This window comes from Phallusia mammillata, chromosome 5 (assembly GCF_965637545.1).
Source record: "Phallusia mammillata chromosome 5, kaPhaMamm4.hap1.1, whole genome shotgun sequence".
Lineage (NCBI taxonomy): Eukaryota > Metazoa > Chordata > Ascidiacea > Phlebobranchia > Ascidiidae > Phallusia > Phallusia mammillata.
Window position 1 is genome coordinate 23,282,250 of NC_137256.1, and position 19,597 is coordinate 23,301,846.

At 37.9% G+C, this 19,597-nt stretch overlaps 1 protein-coding gene across 4 annotated transcripts in view; it reads left to right on the forward strand.

The window, feature by feature from the left end:
* Positions 1-1,346: 1,346 nt before the first annotated feature.
* Positions 1,347-19,597, forward strand: part of LOC145228426 (potassium channel subfamily T member 1-like) — a 30,337-nt gene continuing 12,086 nt past the window's right edge. For 2 of the 4 annotated variants that reach the window (XM_080093485.1, XM_080093486.1), the window contains exons 1-11: positions 1,347-1,451; positions 11,131-11,210; positions 11,538-11,634; positions 12,121-12,241; positions 13,148-13,282; positions 14,079-14,162; positions 15,034-15,128; positions 15,756-15,939; positions 17,993-18,095; positions 18,732-18,930; positions 19,352-19,529. In XM_080093485.1, the coding sequence (XP_079949611.1) occupies positions 1,354-1,451; positions 11,131-11,210; positions 11,538-11,634; positions 12,121-12,241; positions 13,148-13,282; positions 14,079-14,162; positions 15,034-15,128; positions 15,756-15,939; positions 17,993-18,095; positions 18,732-18,930; positions 19,352-19,529 (1,374 nt within the window). In that variant the 5' untranslated portion in view covers positions 1,347-1,353. Of the gene's footprint in view, positions 1,452-9,363; positions 10,464-11,130; positions 11,211-11,537; positions 11,635-12,120; positions 12,242-13,147; positions 13,283-14,078; positions 14,163-15,033; positions 15,129-15,755; positions 15,940-17,992; positions 18,096-18,731; positions 18,931-19,351; positions 19,530-19,597 lie in introns of those variants that run through there. The other 2 variants (XM_080093483.1, XM_080093484.1) reach the window with 1 other exon arrangement.

Here is a 19,597-nt window from a genome sequence, read left to right on the forward strand (position 1 = left end):
CATGAAAGGTGCGAGCGACTGCAGACCTTGCTGCAATCGTCACCACCACCAACTCAGTGCGCTATGACGTCAAGTATAGTATCCGTTATATGAACAGACCTGTGTGCTTCTGTATTACGCCTAGTAATATGTTATGGTGTGTTGAATGGAGCAGTGATTTTAGCCGGAGTCTCGCAGACCGCAGGTTGGCTACAAACGCTACAAACTCTAACTGCAGGCTTCATTGCATAATTAAAGACAACATGCTGCAGGCAATCGTACATTTAATGACTTTTTCAGACTCCTATAGACCACAGTAAAACTGGGAAAATGTCAATAGACTTAGCTTAGGTTAGAGGTTGCTGTGCAGATGTGCTGCTGCGTCACAGACAAGCTATACCGTGGTTGTTGTTGTTACTGTCGTGGACATAATCTTATTAGGTAGTCTGCGCATATCAAAACATCATTATTGTCATGCTTTCTTAACCCTTGAAAGCGTAGCAAAGCTGTAGAATGGATTTAGTGGCCAGTTAAAAGTTAGTATCAGTCGCAGTGATTCCAAGTCATGTGAAAGCGTTGGCAAAGTTGGCAGCTACACTGTACAGCGCACAGAAGGATGGGATTGGTCATCAGACTTGGTATTATGATCGAAATTGGATACAGTTCACTGGCTGTGTTAACCTATAAATAGCTAAAGTGCCTGTGTAGTAGGATTGGTTTTTAATTGCGCCATCGTTGTTATATCTCTTTATCGTTTGAGTTTTAACTTGAGACGATTGTGCAATATAAGATCGCACACTTACTATTGCTATATATTTGTTCTAAAAGTCAAGCAGTTAAGACTGTAATTCAAGTTAGGTATACCTTTATTGTAGCGCTTTTTAGTACAAGGGTGTTACAAAGGTACTTCCAGCTAGGGGCAGCAGAGTTAAGGTTATGGAATAATGTAATGCCATAACCATATTGTGTAAGCTATAACATTTTCCAACTGACAGCAGGTATATCTTATTAGAAAACTGTTTTTTTATCAATCTAGCGTCTGACATATCTGGCTTATCAATCTACCTAAATATATGGCATACACTTCTTGTTTAAGTAAAAGGGTATAGCACTATAGCAGCTGATTTGAAGACTGTAATTTGAGTAGTACTATTACACTGTCTGCAAACTGCGCCACAGCCAACGTATACGCCACTTGTCAAACTACGCTGCGATATATTACTGTGATTAAAGCACGGAAGTTTGTCACTGGACTTTTCTGTTGACTCACAGCTTATGTCATCAATACCTCTTGCTAGGAAAGTTTAAACGTTTCTTTATGTGCAACCGATTATGCACAAGTGTTGACGCATTGTTCACTGCATAAGCAACTGAATGACCGACCACACAATGATGGACTCTGACACTTTGCTGCTGGGACTACAACGGACGCAAGCAATGATAGACGACCACTCGTTCATGCACCGAAGCAGGTAAGGCCTGTTTTATATTTTTTGGTGTAATGCAGGGGTCGGCAACCTTTTAGGCGACGTATGCCAATTAACTTGTTATTACCATGTGTTGATGACTTCGTGTGCCAACGTTTTTCTAAAAAATAGTGGTTCGTGACAGCATATATCAATAATAAAGAGAAACAGAGTGTTTTGTGCATGTAAGGCTGAATTTTGCTGAAAGGCGCACACTTTTTCGTTATTGTAGTGTTTATGTGTAACTCGCGGCCGTCTGGTTGTTCACGTATTATTGAAAAGTTTTGCAGGTTTCTCGCGTACATTTACTGGGTGTGTATCCCAGAAATAATATGTGTTTTTGGACTAAACAGTTTTTAGCTTAAAATGGACAATACTGGAGTTAGTGTTATGACTCATTTCGATTTTGCACACTCGTGTATAGGCTCGTTGTAAGTATTCCAAATTGCACCATACTACAAAACAAATTCAGATTCAAACACAATCTAAGCATTTGGTACCACAACTGTTGGTTTAATGTAAACGTCGTCGCTAAATGCTGCGAGCATTATGCGTATTCTTCTTAGTTGCAAACCAGTCAAAAATACTTAAACTCGAAAGTTTATTATTAAAATACAAACCAAAGCCTTTCTTTGTTTCGTATTCACCAAATGAGCCACATCAATGAATCCCATATGTGTATATTATTTTAGACAGAACCAAACTACTTAGATAACTTACAGTGCACTAGATTTACAGTGGGCGTTATACCGAATTCAAACGGACAAACTACGCAAGCAGTTTTGTAGGCGTAAGCTATCTCCTGTCAGACTGCTCCATTTGCTCACAGAAGTCCTTACTAGCATTAAAGGCCAGTTTTGTTATAACTTTGGCCAACATGTAAGGCAAGCCCTCAGAACGAATATTGTATCTCATAACATGGATATTAAATAACAAATGGTCGATTTTACGAAACAACTAAATATTTGTTTGTGTTTGATACGACTTTCAGTAGGTATTTTACGTGGCCTGTCTAGCTCAGTTGGTCTCAGTAAGCATCATGTAAGACTTTTGCCTTGGGTTCGAATCCCACCGCTTGATTGCGACGTTGATGTTATTTACTAATCTTGGAGTGCATACCTATTGTCAAAAAATGTTGCGAGCTTATACGCAAATATACATCGCTTGTTAAAATCTTTAATCATGAAATTGTAACCAAGACCGAAAATTATTTAATTTAGCAAGAAAAAAAAACTGTAACAAAACCAATAGGACTGCGTTGTTGGATACAAAAAAACTCCTAATATCTTACACTTCGGAAAATTACTGGAACATTTCCGCAACAAGCCGTATATCGTGTTTACACATTAAGTTCGCATTATCTCGTGTTGTAGCCTAACTTCGCGCTAATGGACACTGAAACTCCCCTAGGGATATGTAAGCTAATTTCGATACGATCTCGAAATTATAATGGCGGGACCTGAACTGGATCTTGAAACATCGAACGCCATGACGTCATCTTGTACCACGTGATTATGGTTGGTGCGCTGACATACTAGTCTTTTATCGGCATATTATAAAAGCATATTATCTAAGATCTCATATTTCAGTATGATAGATTGCGTTAGGTTTATTTCGCTTGACATAGCGACACAATAGCACTAAAACAATCATTAAGTCGGGAATAGCTGCGCAACAATTCTTATAGAGCGAAAAAAAACCAGTGCAGGGCACAATTGGTGAATGATGGTTGAACGCGATACAGCTATAACGTATACACATACCTTATTGGTATTTTTTATTAAAACTTTACGAGCCACGTTTGCTAGATTGGCAGTGCAATCTTAAAATTTATTCATGTGTTTGTTTACTTACAAGTACACAGTCAAGCTGTCTGCCTTATCCCTACTTACTTCTTTTTTCTATTTCGCAGCTTGCTCATTAAAACGCAAATAGTCAAGATTAGAGCCCACAACCTTGTGACTATAAGGCTCTTGCGCTAACCACTTGGTCATATTGGTGGTATTTTCACTCAAAAATGGCAAAAACTGGTGTACATTTAACACTGAATAAAAATGCCCATGCCGCAGTTGGTTGTTCCGTTGCAGAGGGTAAAAGGCATTTCCCAGCGCTTTTTTAAAATTTCCGGCCGGGGTCATCTCAAAATCTACCCATGTTGGCAGAGAAAATCAATTTTCTTCCGTACATGAATGTGTGGTTCGCCTCTAGTGTAAGGTCTGGCAATACAACGGGAAAACAGAAGGCGAATTTTGCATCCATTTTGCCATTAAACATTCATGATATAAATGTTACGCGTATCGTATTGTGCGCGACACATTTTGTTAGATTTTTTCATGTTCTGTGTTACAGTATCGAGAACGACAGTTCTTAGAAAGATTTGAGAGACTTATTTTTGTTTATTTAACGAAAAGTTACAAACTCTTCTGTTTAGGACAGGGATGGCGAACCTTTTTAGTTAAATGGGTCAAAGATGACATCTAAATTCGGAAATAAAACAAAGTGGGTCACATATTTTATTATATGTCAATGTCAATGCTAAGATGCTTGTTGCTGCATCTTTTCTGCAAGTCTTGCAATCCTAGGTAGTTTTCAGTTTAATACACGCAGCAGTCATATCTGAGCTAAGACGATTCCTGGCACTTGATTTTATGAAATTCATGTGTGAAAACAATAATTCGCATGCATATGTTGAACCGAACTGCGTCAACAAAGGCACAACGCATCGTTTTAAGTTGTACGTTTAAATAAACATATCTGTTGCCTCACAATCGACTCAACAATCTGTATTTTGAGACAATAGGCAATCTGGCAAAGGACTTAAAGTTAACTGTTGCGTTGGTTTTTAATCCTGAAAGTCTGGTAACCCTACCTCTATAGTAATCAGTATAAATTTTTGAAACTACAAGTGGGTCACAGGAATTCATGTGGTGGGTCACTTTGTGACCCGCGGGTCAGTGGTTCGCCATCCCTGGTTTAGGAGAACGTTTCATAGACAATTACTATTTCTACAACTTTTTTACGTTTGATTTTGAGGTTTTGCTTTTAGAAATGTAGATGTTTGGCTACAGAAGAAGCATTAATACTGTGACAGCATCAGAACGCTTTTAATTTAAATGCAGTATTGATTTGAAAGGTTTTTAAAGGAGATTTGGAAACAAAATGTCGTCTTGCTTAATGTCAGACTTTCAAATGTGCGTTGATTTCTGTGACTTCGGAGCAGGCTTTAAAAGTTTTGTTAACAGTTCGTCTAATTGTAATTTGTTGTCAGTCTTCATCTTTCTCTAACGTTGTCAAGATTATCGTGTTGAACACCACAAACAAAAGTTATGTCACTTACACTGAAATTGATTTCCCGTACTCGAAAATTGTCAGCAACTGTTCTAAATTTAGTCTGCGATAATATCTTTGCTACATAACCCTTATGCTAAAAAAGCACGTGATTCTTGCTTATCATGAAGCTTAATGCAATTCTCGTGACTTTGGATAATCGCTTATCCGTATGCGTTTACAAATCAAAGTCAACCTAGTTGTAATACACCTCTTATCAGCTTGTCTCCTTGTTTTGATGCCTGCGGCCAGTGTTAGTATTTAAACGCCGGAGAAAAAAGGCTCTACTGAACCACAAAGCCGACCTACACCTGATTTTGCGTCTTGTGTTTCAAGCAATGACCGATTTGCCTGTTTTTTTCACCCCGTGTGTTAGAATTTTTGTTGTCGCTTGGGTAATGTAGAAAACTGGTAACACTGAATGAACAGAATAAGATTGGTAATTTGCAGCAAATATTTGATTTCAGGATAAGCTAGACAATAATTAGCGTTTTTTGTAGAGGATAGTCTTGTCCTTGTAAGCATTTTGCAATTAAAAGGCAAAACAAAGATTTGCTTACGGTCAAACCTTTTTGTATTTGCTGTATAGATATTCAGCTTCAGTACATATAATTGGTAGGCAGTTGACAAGTGAAAGAGGAACAAGGCGAAAGGCAGAACGCGTTGATTTTCAAGTATAAAGCACCTATACATGACACTTCCTTGTATGCGCAGTCACTACGGCCCACAACGAAATATAATGTCACATTTACAAGGTGTCTTTGAGTCTTTTCCAAGCCATGGTGATTTCACCAGAAAAACATGTTACGTGTTGCTTTCTGTGGCTTCTTTTCTTGAAACAACCAAGGTCAATGGCAATTAACGTTCGACAGTAATTATTTCGGCAAGGAAATTGGTCGTTTTTGAAACCACGTATATTTAATTTACAGCATGATTTGCACGTTTGGAGTTCAGTGTTGCGACAACAGCGTGTATTTTGTAAGGACAAGTATCATATTGAATGCAGCAAAAGTGTATTCTGTACTGAGGGTAGTCACATAGATCAAATAGACCTGTAGTATTGTAAAAAGTGAGTCGTTTGAATAGCTTTATGATGCAAAATAGAATTTTGTAGGAAGCTAATTTATTGAAAAATTTTGAAATAGATTTTGTGTCAGAATATTTTCGGATCGAAACTACTCAAGGTGACGCCATCTTTTGTTAAATCATAAACGGGTTTGTGACGTATTCAGTCCATTAAACTTGACCTTAGCAGTATGCAAATTTTTGCACAAGCGCCTTGGTCTACCAGAAGTATTAAAATTACTTAGTATTGCGGCGTTGAGGTAAACATACAGCAAAGGTTATCTCAAGAATAGGTAGTTATACCAAGGGTGAAAGTAATAGGGTTCTGTACCCAGTTTTTAGTTTTGAAACGCTTTAAGGGAATGTATCGCTTGAGTTAACCTATATTGCCATGTCACCGTGTTGGTTTTGTATTTTTTGTAGGCTTATAGATAGCAATTTTCAAAATTTAATAAAGGCCGTGTGTTGTAAATGAACACATGTTTTGCACCCATATTACATAACAGGTTTTAGAAACAAGGTCGCAGCTACTAATTTAGGCTTTATCGAGTCAAAGGATTTGTAAAAAACCGCCAACTACTATATCATCAGTGCATAGCACAAAACCCATATTTACATCGGTCGTAACATCCTAGCCAAACAGTTAATACGTTTGCTTTAAGCGGTCCTTGGTTGTTATGGTGAAGTCAAAACACAACGAGGAGAAATTTAAACATTGATCGATTGCCCAAATAATAGGAATTGATACCCATAAGTCGAGCGAGACAAGGTGACACGGAGGGTCGTGTATTTGCAGACTTTTTCTCTAGTTTGGTTTTGAAAGTTTTCTTAGCGATTGGCGTTGAACGTTTGTCCGCCTCGTTATACTGTGAGTTTAAGTAAGTCTGTACACATTTCTTGTGATGTTATACGAGGGCGGGCTATCACTCAACTACGTAGAATCAAGGTGTTATAGCTTCCTCATTGTGTAAAAACATCTGTGCAAGACTAGATCAGTGTGGTCCAAGACCAAGAGGATAGGATATGATAATACCGCGCGGACCGCTTTTTTTGTAATAAAGGAATGTTTCTGTTGTTTCAAACTTCATGCAAACGTTCTTATTGCCTCACATTAGATATTGACTTGTTTTATGACGATGTGCGTATAAGGCCTTTGTCTACGGATTTGATGATTGTGTACTGAAAGTGTTTGCGGGCCGTAAAAAAGCTATACCGTCGGGCCAGGGTTGGGACTACCCTACCCTAAAATAGAGTTTAGCCTACTTGGCGATGTCAAATTGCTAAAACTGCGGTAGTTTTGTGAAAACGACCCAATTACCTGTGTCCATTTTCGGTACAGTAAGTATCCAGTTACGTGTTGCATTTTTTGACTTAGTGCGATCTCATTACCAAGGTTGAATACTGCTGTGGTCGTTTCTCTACAATTGTTGATGTTTTGGGAAATGTAACACAATCTTCACGAGCTTTCTAAAAACACTGAGAACAACTTTGAGATGAACACGCAGTGTCCATACGCCATAATTGTTGCACAATAGAAAATATCATGTGACTCTGCCCACACACAAGCCTTGCTGAGTACCACTGTGAGCAACAGTATTGCCAAGTTTAAGTTCATGGGCAGCATAGATGTTTGGAGCGCTTAAAATGTGTTGGAAGGGGATGAAATCAGGGGACAATTTTGCAGAATTATTGTTCCTTGTATTTTAGGTTACCACAGAATCACTGGTGCTGTCAAACCAATAATTGGGAGCGGTAAATTCGGTTGTTGTAGACCACTCACTGAAAGTCGCACGCTTAGGTGTAGCAAAGGTTTTCTTGTACAATGAGAATATGTGAGCAATGCTTGATTGACTAAGTTTAAAGAGGGAACATTTTACACGAATTATGACTTGCAGTTTCCTATCAGAAACATATAGATGTATGTAGGACAGTGCTGCTCGACTTTAGTCCATGATGACTTTTTCGCTGGTCTACAGGACCTTAGTTATATGTGGTAATAAACTGAAAATAATTGCTTATAATTTATTGAATGTACGAAAAAACGTATCCAAGTTATTGGTTATTTATTGTTAGTTGTCAGTTGTTTGTTATCTCTCCTCGAAATTCTGTGTTGATGGAATTTATTTCAAGCCAATATTCTTATTGTGGGTGCTTTCTTTATCCTTACTTAACAATGGACTGGTCCACGATATTCATTTAATTGAAATAGCGGTCCATGGCCTAAAACGAGTTGGGAGCCACTGGCTTAGAGGAACATTTAACACAAGTTATGACTTGCAGTTTCCTATCAGAAACAGGAGGCAACATATAGGTTTGAACGTTTCATTTGTTAATTCAAAGCGGGTGCATGGAAAACCCTACCAGTCCTTTTAGCGGTATGTCGACCTTAAAACCAGTTCATAGAAAAGGACGTTGTCGTTTCAGCAATTAGTTTATCAATGCGCCTGATCACACCAGATCGATAGGGAGGGCTGATAACCTTAGATAACGATGCCACTTTTCCGCAGTATTGCGCATATTGGATACACATAACCTGGTGTCTGCTTGTTTATTCTTGAAAGGTGATAAACGTTGCGCTCTTTTGCTAATCGATATTTCTCTGTAGATTTGCGCCTGGTGCACGCCAAAATTCGTACAGGTTTTGTAGCATGTTAAAAATTGATTTTAGGACTGAAACAGGTCGTAATAGCGTTGGGACACATGAAATACAAGCAGGAATAAGGTAGCAAAATTTAATACTCTGTGCCTGACAGATTTAATACTCATAGTTTGCATTTCGGAGAATAAATTTTACGCTTGGTAAATTATTGCTATTTAGTACCAGTTGAGCACAAAACAGCTTTAGCGCTGACACCTAAAATAGCAGCCAATCTTTATTTATGGAAAATTAGCTTTCTTTGACTTAGAAAACTTGATAGCAGTGATGTTTTGCACGCACCAAAACGGAAATAATGACAAGAAAAGTTCCAGTCAAAACAGTAAGGCAATTTTGGAACGTGGTTTATTCATGCAATAATTAGAAACAGAGTTGAAATGTATAGACAAAGAGTGTTTAGCAAAGTTTTGCTCGATTCTATGTCGCGGACAAATATTAAAAGCGAAAGTAATGTTGGTATCAATAAACAAATCAATCATTTATGGCAGGGGTGGGCAACCTTTGTCTCTTTGGGGCCAAATACAATTGCAATAATTAGATCGCGGGCCGCACCTTGTTTATATGACACAATTTTACTTCGTTGCATAACAAAAATGCCTTAATACAAGTAAAATTCGCATTTGATTCTCGCAGCACAATGTCAGGTCGCAGAAAAATAGCACCAGGCGGACTAATCTGCTCAAAAATAGATAATAATTGGACTCGTTTGCCAGTACATTTGAAATCCAACTGTCTCTGCGGGCCGCACAACCTTTATTCAAGGGCCGCATGTGGCCCGCGGGCCGCAGGTTGCCCACCCCTGATTCATGGCATAAATTCGGTTTCGATTCTTACATCATTATTTCATTGTCGAAGCACTTATTCGTAAGCGGTTTCTTTTTATGTTGCAAGACTTTAGCGAAACAGTTTTTCAAGATAATGGGTTTAAAATCGGTTTGTAAATACCAGTATTTCAATCCAACAGAACATTAATTGTCTAGATAGAAACTTTTGTCAAATATATATGAGTATTTGTTTAGCTTGTGGTGTGGCAACATGTTAAAATTGAAGTTTGTAGAGCTCTTCTGGCAAATGCAATTTTATTCCGACGTTTCGACGTCCTATACAGGTCGTCTTCATCATGTTAAAATTGAGGTGCACACGTCTAAAGCGAAGGGCCTCGTTTGTTGATATTTTGCTCGAAATTCAGCAGAGCATTTTATTGAATGTGGCATTTTTATTGAGTTTGGGCCCTCTATTCTGCATTGCCATTATTTCAACGGTTTTAAATTTATATAACAGTTCCATTACTGGTCGAGTATTGATTTGATTTTATTCTGTTGGTTAATTGGGGATGTTTGAGGTTTGTGTACGCAAGTTTGCACGTGGTTTAAAAAATAACAGCAGAATCAAATGAACTGTGTAGGTGTAGTGAGTATTTGGGAGTTTCCAAACTTTTGTGTTGCACGAAAAAGAGGAACTGATAGTCAAGTGTGGAGAATTGTCTCAAATAGTCAAGTAATATAGCTAAGATTTTTTTTACCCAGTAAATCATTTTCAGTCAGCAAGGCATTGTATTTTGAAGACGCCTAAGCATTATTTGGAATCTGATGCTAAAACTGTGCATAAACTATATCAGGAAAAAAATTGTGTCTGGAATTTCTTACTCGAAGAGACGTCGTTTCTTTACTTTGCAAATCTAAACTGACCCCCTCTTTGTCATATTTGACCCCAACATTGCCTCACACGGCCCCAGTGGGTGGGTACGTGCGATGAAGAGCCCCCGAAAGTGGTTGCATTACCCCTGTTATAATGGCTGTACGGAAAGGAAATAAAGTGTCTGAAGGCGGTGAAAATTATATGAAGTCGCCGCGGAAGGACTCGGCACGCAATGGTCTGATATTGAACTCAACAATGGACTCCCTGCAAATCAATAAACATTACTCGCAGTCTTGTGATGGCTCAAGTTGTACTCTTACTGCTCCGAAAAGGTAATACAGTTAACCCCCGAACGTGGGTGCCGGCTTGGCCCGTACTCAAGTTAATACTTTTGTCTTAGTGTGTTTATAAAAGTTTTGATTGTTTTTCGGCGAATTGAACTTTGGATATTATTTTTGATGTAGTCAATTTAAGTTTGTTTGAAAGGCGTAGTGGTTGTTTGTAAACCTGCAATCTTTTATAACTTTTTTAGGTAGTTTGCATATGTTGAACAATGGTTCTTAAAATTGAGCCCTAGAATGCAATAAATGATACGTCCTCAAAACTTTTTGTTATTTTAGTTTAAAAACGCAGATTTTGTACATGAAACATGAACTATATTTTTACTACAATAAATACAGCTCTTGCGAACGTTTCGGCACTGATTTCGTCATACAGTTACTGATATATTGATTATGTAGAAGTTACGACTATTGGTCCTTAATCACTTGTGTTTTATACGATATGGCTGTATTTTCTTGCTGCTTAAGAACTATACACAAACTTAACCACGCTACGACTAATACGGAGTTTGTTTGCATAAAGGTGTTGCATTTTCTTTTCCATTTACAAACTTTGAATGATTCATGATTGTGGGTTTTCGTTGACAGTTCATCTAAATACGCAGCTACACTATAACCTGCACCCTGGCTCTTCTAACGCTACAATTTTGATTTTCAGGATGCAGCTGAAACTCTTCGTCAACGAGAGCACATTCTCCGAGAGAGTGAGATTTTATTTCATAAAGAATCAAACTGCAAGCAAGTATAGTTGTACTGCCAAAATATACTGAACACAATATATGGATTATAATTGGCCCAAATAGACGTGAAAAACGTCAAATTTTCAGACACCACGACAAATGCTTATTTCATGATCATTGCTACAAAAGAACACTATATTCGGATCTATTCATAAGTTTAATGGTGAAAATAACGGCCCTAATAGACGTAAAAAGCGACATGCTTTATTTTTCTAACAGTTCGACAAACGTTCATGCCATCGCATACTTTCATTCGATTCTATGTAGTGGCTTGTTTGAAATTCGAAAGGGATTTACATTTATTACATTTGTTTGTGTAATACAGGTTTAAGAATCCGGTCTTTCATATTTGTATTGAAGCTTCTAACCGTTGCCTTGTATCTTTTGCGGACTGCCATGGACGACCCTTTCACCACTACATGGTAAAGTATTTAAATGCGCAAGTCGTTCGTGTAGCGGAGGCTTCAAAGTGTTTGCTCGTTTACCTCTTGTTGTTAAGTTTGAAGACAAATTTTACTTTCATTTTTATTTCAGACTGATGGGGTTATTCAGAAAAATTACTGAAATTTAACCCCTAGATTTATTAAATGTACCCCTTGGGATCCGATCTACCCCAAGATTTTTTACCCCTAAAAACTTTACCCCAAGACGTAATACATATACCCCCTGGATCCTAAGATGCTTTAAAATTCCCCTTCGTAAAAAATTAACCTAATATAGTAGAAATATAAAAAAAACTTGAGATGTATTTCTATCTTAAATATACCCCTTGGGTCCGAATTTATCCCAGCATTTTTACCTCAAGATATCTTAAATCAAGGCTTTGTCGACTAGTTACATAGCAAGCGACATGAATTGTTATATTCTAACACATCTAACCATAACTTACACACATCCTGTTCTGACAGTTGTGGGATGTGCCAGAGAAATTTCACTAGTGACGTCAATCCGGCGTGGGTGACGCAATACACGTTTTCATGGCAACCGATCTGGTGGGTTGAAAGGCACGTGGTCATTTGGATCGTCCAGGTGGGTTAACCGGCACCGAGCGGTTATTTGGTACCGAGCGGGATTATTAGCACCTTGTTCTCTGTATTTGACTACATATTTAGACGTACAATGTCTAAAGGCAATAACCGTGTTAAGTTTTACTGTACATGCAAATAAATTTGAAAAACACCTAAATGTAGAAAGCTAAAGAATTCAAAGCGTTTTTGAGCACTTTTCGAAATAATAATTCAAGAATTCAAAGCAGTTTTTGAACACTTTTCGAAATAATAATTCAAGAATTCAAAGAAGTTTTTGAACACTTTTCGAAATAATAATTCAAGAATTCAAAGCAGTTTTTGAACACTTTTCGAAATAATAATTCAAGAATTCAAAGCAGTTTTTGAGCACTTTTCGAAATAATAATTCAAGAATTCAAAGCAGTTTTTAAGCACTTTTCGAAATAATAATAATTCAAGAATTCAAAGCAGTTTTTGAGCACTTTTCGAAATAATAATTCAAGAATTCAAAGCAGTTTTTAAGCACTTTTCGAAATAATAATAATTCAAGAATTCAAAGCAGTTTTTGAACACTTTTCGAAATAATATAATTTCATTCATTGTCATATCTCTACCTAACATATACTTTGGGCCTCGACATTATTTTTGTGTCAAGACATGAATTTATCGCACAACCAGGGGCACCTGGCTTCATGAATTATTAAACGAGTCTTTCCGTCACTCTGAACAAACGGCTTCCGAATATTTTTGCGTGTTACTATCGTTTCCACACTAACACACCCAAATATTATTCGTCCCAACTTTAATTGTTCAACGTTGCGCAGCTATTTCCGGCTTGGTAATTGGTTTAATTGTTTTGCTATGTTTTCTTTCACCAAGCAAAACAAACTCAACTCAATATCAAACTGAAATATGAATATTTTTGCAGGTTCTTCTCGCTTTTATCAGTCTTATGTACAAGGTAATTCACACATACGCCAACTATAAGGGAAATCTCTCGCAACAACTCCTCAGTTTTGAGTGGTTCATCGAAGTGTGCTGCTCCCTTCCTTTTATTGCCACGGTAAGGGTTAAACCATCATTTACTGATTATTATCAGGTCTTACATTAGGGTTGTCCAACATTTATTTAGCAGTTGTACCGGCGTTGTAAACGGGCCTGAAATTATAGCCCGAACCCCAAAGTGCAAGCTCGAGACCCGGCCCGAACTCGAATCGTTTTTAAGAAACCCGCTTAGGCCCGAAAGTTTGATTGACAGGCCTATATACATTGAAGCCTCAGCAAAGACCAAGACCATAAACACAATAGACAATTGGTCTTGAACAAGGCGTTTTAGGGTTGTCTGACATTAGGTCAGGTCTATAGCAACTGGCTACAGTTTAGCTAGTTAAATTTATTCAAAAAAATACTGACACAGAGTGTAAAGTCCAGTCTTTTTTTAAAAAAAAAACTAAGTCAGAACCCGGCCCGACTTACAACTCTGCTTTGGGGTGCTGTTACCACGTCAAAGTACAAATGTTTAACGCTTTTTCCAGAAGGTTTTCATTCAACCAACGGCCTCGTGTGCAGAGTTATAATTCGGGCTGGGCTTTAGGTTTAGCTTTGCGTTAAAACGCGTTTGGTTCGGGTCTTACGCCCAATCAATGCTGCTTGTGCATTCACCAACTTTCGAGATTAATTTTATCTTTAATCGGGGCTTACTCTCGGATTTTTTGCCTGCTTACTACGCGTTTGTGTGTCTACTGTGTTGTAACTAAAATCCAGCAACTGTATATTTTTCATGCCGTATTCGACCTTGAAGCGCAGGATGTGAACCCCCTCCATAACATATTGCTAAATCACCTGACATTTCTTTGCAGATATTCTGGCGCCCGTTACGATGCCTCTTTGTCCCAGCGTTTCTAAATATTTGGCTAGCCAAGGCCGGACTTGAAAACATGATGGTAAGGAGATGTCGGTTTTACATCAACTACAATCGTAACTATTTCAAATTGTTTCATTTTTCCTAATTTTCTCTCAAACTTTTCAGCACTCTCGTTCTTATGGTGTAAGTATTGCGAGCGCATGGGCCGCTGTTTATTTTAACCCCTGCTTATGTGTCACGTGATAATCCATGTTGGATTAATTGATTTTTCATTTATTTTATTTTTCCACGAATTTTTTGAGACTGTACTACATGAAACATGAAACAGTGCTGGTACTAAAGCAGTGGTTCTCAAACTGTGGTACACGTATCACTAGTGGTACGCCGCAGCTTTTCAGATGGTACGCGAGTAGTTTTTTACTGCACTTAATTCCAAATCAACTTAACTGACCCAATTGAATAGCTCTAGATTGGGGTGAAACTCGCGTCTTGGACATTATTGTGGAACTTTGCTAACCTTACTGCCTTCAGAAATATGCTATTCTAGTCGAGAAAAAAGGCCTAGCTCTTGGTCTACTCATTCAAACAGGGTTGAGTTTAGTTTATTTCGCGTGGTAAAGGAACACATATCGAAACAATTGCAATGAACAATGACCATGCCGGAAATAGCTGCGCAACGTTGAAACGTTATGGGGCGCAAAATGGCTGCAGCTACACAGGTTTAGGTGGTACGCAGCGATAGAAAATGTCGCCAGGTGGTACGCGATCAGTATAATAAGGTTGAGAACCACTGTAATAGTGCAACGACGAATTTTTGCATTTGCATCTTTTTGTTGGCCTTCAAACTCTTTTTTTGACAAAAAAACTACCGCTTGTTTCATGTAATTCAGTAAAATGTGACAAATCTAGTGTTGTTACTTGTCTAATTTTGAATTACGACTTTTATTCAGAACGACCTTCACCGCGCAGCTCACAAACAACAAAGTGCGATGTTCAACCAAGTTTGCACTCTCATTGCTACTTTACTCTGTCTTTTCATTACGTGGTAAGTGTTGTTAGGGTTTACCAAACTCTCAGTTAAGACTTAACCAGTGTTTACAACCATTGTGCCGAGCTACACTGTTGTGCGTTTAGATATTAACCGGGAAATATTCCTTTTCGACGAGTTATCTTTATGTCAGGGTTCGATAACAACGGCAGGAAAATGCTGGAGTCTTTTTTGGTATTATTTGTCACCAAAAAATGTTAAAAATTTCGGCCGACGCGAAGTAAAGGCCACAAGGCTTACTAAACGAGCTTATTGACCCTTATGTATGCCTATTGTGCCTTACCTACTGTACTGTCTACTAGGGATGTGCCAAAACTGCAAATGTTCTGTTTGGTCGAGCACCGAGCATCTCACTTTAATGCTCGGGTCAGTTTGTGCAACTGCTCGGCCGAGCACCGAGCATCAAAAACAGCGATGCTCGGTACCGAGTACTCGGGTTCTGGCTCGGCTCGGCTCGGCTCGGCCCATCCCTAATGCCTATACATAAGATTAAATAAACGTCTCTGATCTGACCCCAACAATAAATACATGTTGATAGTTGCTTTGCTAATGCTAGTGCAATTTTTGTCAAGAAACTAAAATTGTACCTAATTGTTCTTACATTTTAACTTATTCTTTTTGCAGTATTTGTGGAGTTCAGCACTTAGAGAGAGCGGGACGGCTGCACATGGATCCATTTGACGCTTTCTGGTTCGTTGTGGTCACTTTCAGCACAGTAGGATATGGCGACATCACTCCAACTATATGGCCATCCAAGCTACTCGTTATTATTATCATCATAGTGGCTCTAGGCATTATTCCTGGTCAGGTGAGTCCTTAACTCCATTTTAGCTTCATTAATAAGTTGGTGATTTTATTTATGTTTTGTCTTTTTTATAGTGGTTTTAAACCAAGGGTAAATTTGACATGCTTTTGTGGTAAATATAAGTAGGCAAAACATTTTTAGGTGTGTATTGTCAGTGAGTTAGTGAAACTTAACAAAAAATAGGTGATTGCCTATAAGCATCAAAACCAACCAAGAAAGCATCAAACCAACCAAATCTTTACTGGTCTGCCATGGTGTTTAGTTGATCTTTTTATGCATTTTACCATAATATTTGCATTTTTAGTGATGAAAATAACGGCCCAAATAGACGTAAAAAGCGACATGCTTTATTTTTCAAACGTTTCGGCAAATGCTCATGCCATCATCAGTGATATGAAGAGCCGTTTGTATTTTTTTTGCCCAACATGTTTTTTAAATGAAAATTTTGATAAATTTTCGCATAAGTTTTTACGTGAAGTTTGTAGAGCTCCTCTGGCAAATGTAATTTTATTCCGACGTTTCGACGTCCTATACAGTTCGTCTTCATCAGGGTAAATAACACTGAATGCGACTAGTACAGCTCGTACGTGCTTGCGTTTCATTCTTTTTTCCTTTGTTTATCGTGCACTGTTCTAGTCGCATTCAGTGTTATTTACCCTGATAAAGACGACCTGTATAGGACGTCGAAACGTTGGTATAAAAATACAATTGCCAGAAGAGCTCTATAAACTTGATATTATGACTGGCAATAGCTTATGTAAGTTTTTATGTATTTAATTCTCTTAACCTTTGCGCAAAACCTTGTTTTCCCTCGTCACATCGTACAGGAAAGCATAATTATCTCATGTCTTGAAAGTAGCGGTTTTTCTGAACCTGTCACATAAATAATTAATGACATACAGCGTTATACTGTGCATACATATCAACGACTAACATATGTCATACGAATGTACATACCTCACGACGAATTATTGATAGCCCTATGCTTTTAAATTGGACATATTTATCTCTTTACATATCTTATTTCAATTTGTCACGCATAAATTATTTTGTTATCAGACGAAATATTTAATATAGGAGTAGCCATGTAACAAAATGGGGCTTATTGATTTTTTGCGCTATAGCTAAATATTTCATTTTTGTGACAGATAAGACCTTTGCGTTTACATTAGATATGTCCTATTTGAAAACTAATTGGGTATTGATGTGTTAATTTGAGCTGAGTTTATTTCGCTTGGTGACAGAACACATAGCGACACAATTGCACTAATACAATCACTAAGCCGGAAATAGCTGCGCAACGTTGAAACGTTATGGAGCTGAAAACAGTGGAGGGCACATTTGGTGGATAATGACTGAAGGCGCTACAGTTACACCGTCATTATAAAATAGTCAACAAAATGTCGTTGGATCTTTACATTTGTATGTTTTTATTGTACAAAACCGCTCGACAACTTATATTCACAAAAAAACTCAAATCTGATATTCCTGTAAATACTTGCTGGAACAAATAGCTACGAAAAGCTACATACATTATTATTCCTGAAACTTTTCGGCAATTGAACATCTTAGTAACACTGAACAAGAGTTTGTATGAGCCCGAGCCTGGAATGTTTTCAATACAAAGCCTGAAATTACCCCAAAATTAGTAATTTGTGGCACAAATGAGGCCGAAGTCAGGTCCGAAAAAAGCCCATTTTATTTTAACTTAAACCCTTCACGACCCTCAAACGCCCGGCCAGATTTACAACAGTGTATTGAACTACATTTTCATGTCTTTGTGCAACAAACAAACACTTATTTACCCTGATGAAGGCGACCTATGTAGGACGTCGAACCGTCGGAATGAAAATACATTTGCCAGAAGAGCTCTATAACCTTGAAACAACTACTTAACTTCCATTGGTTTTATACAACTGTTATTGACAACAACATAAGTCTAATCGTCAGCAAGTATAACACTACATTCTTGGCTAGTGTCTTTTCTTGCTGTTTATATTATTTACAACTGTAAACTCTACTTGAAAGGTTTTTTAAACTCTACAACCCTTCACAGGTGGAACAAATATCATTTTTGTGGTCGGAACGACAGAAACAGGGTGGGGAGTACAGCAGACAGCGAGCAAAAACTGAAAAACATGTCGTCGTATGCGCCACAGGTAACTTCATTGCCATGTCTCAAAATCAACTGCATTGTGAACTTTAGAAATCGTAAAATGTACAACGCATGTATGTTATTGCAATGCAATATGCATAAGAACACAGCATGCGTATTACGGAGCTTGGAAAACCGCATTGATTTGATTTTGTACCCACTTGCAGGCGTAACGTTTTTTGGCTGCATACTGGAAATTGTCTATTTTAGGCCTGTGTGTGTTACGTTTTAAAGGTTTTGTTTTCTCCCTCTTTCAATGACCTGCAAAGATAAATAATTTTGCAGGGATGTATATGGTAAAAGAACGTAAGAGCAATGGTTAGGCGGTTAATTTGAACAATAAACTGTCTTATAAGTAGTTTAGAAAATCATTTCTGGTTACTCAAAATTTGATAATATAATTTTGTCCACACCATCAAAGGTATTCTCTATCATGGGTACGGCGTTGCATTTTGCACAATAAATAGTTTTTGAAATAATTTATGAAACACTTTTCTGGTTACCCAACACTAGTCGGTAGAACTACTAACACTGGAATTTGGCTGGCGCACTTATCGAACAGTTTTCAACCAGGCGCCAGCCAAATTCTAGTGTTAGTAACTCTACCACACTAGTCATAGCATTTTAAATTTCTACACAGTTCTTCGTATGGACATTATCCTCGATTTTCTCAACGAGTTTTACGCTCATCCGACGTTGCAAAATTTCTATGTGGTTCTTCTCTCGCCGTCGGAGTTGGATGGACCGCTAAAAAGTTTTCTGCAAGTTCCAATTTGGGCGGAACGCGTCATTTACATTCAGGGTTCAGTGCTAAGGGAACTAGACCTCGTTAGAGTAAAGTAAGTGTCTTGTGTTTCATTAACTGCAAATAGTATTTGAGTGTAATTACTTGTTAATGTCTTTTTTTCTGTACATTTCTTTATTAGGTTGTTAGCATATGTAGTGTGCATCTGTGCACTGGTTAAATCAGTAAATTAAACAACATAGGTACTGATAAAGAAAATAGTTAAAATCGTTGTGAAAAAAGAAATACAAGTTTTTGTACATACAAATTACAAGGCCGATACAAGTCCTTTTTTTAAGCCAAATCAAACGGCTAAAACCAAGTTTCCAATTTACAGGGTCGTTGGGAGTGCTTGTAGACATTTTTAAGCCAAATCAAACGGCTAAAACCAAGTTTCCAAGTTACAGGGTCGTTGAAAGTGCTTGTAGACATTTTTAAGCCAAATCAAACGGCTAAAACCGATTTCCAAATTACAGGGTCGATGCAGCTGAAGCTTGTTTTATTCTCACATCACGACAGGAGAGGGACAGAGTTGCTGCCGACGAGAAAACGATTTTACGAGCGATGGCTGTAAAGGATTTTGCACCTCGCTGTCCACTCTATGTTCAAATACTGAAGCCAGAAAGCAAAATTCATGTCCAGTTTGCAGACAGGGTACTCATCTATTTGTTTGTTTTATTTTTATCTTTGGTAAGTGTTAAGACAACGCCTGAATGCGTTAT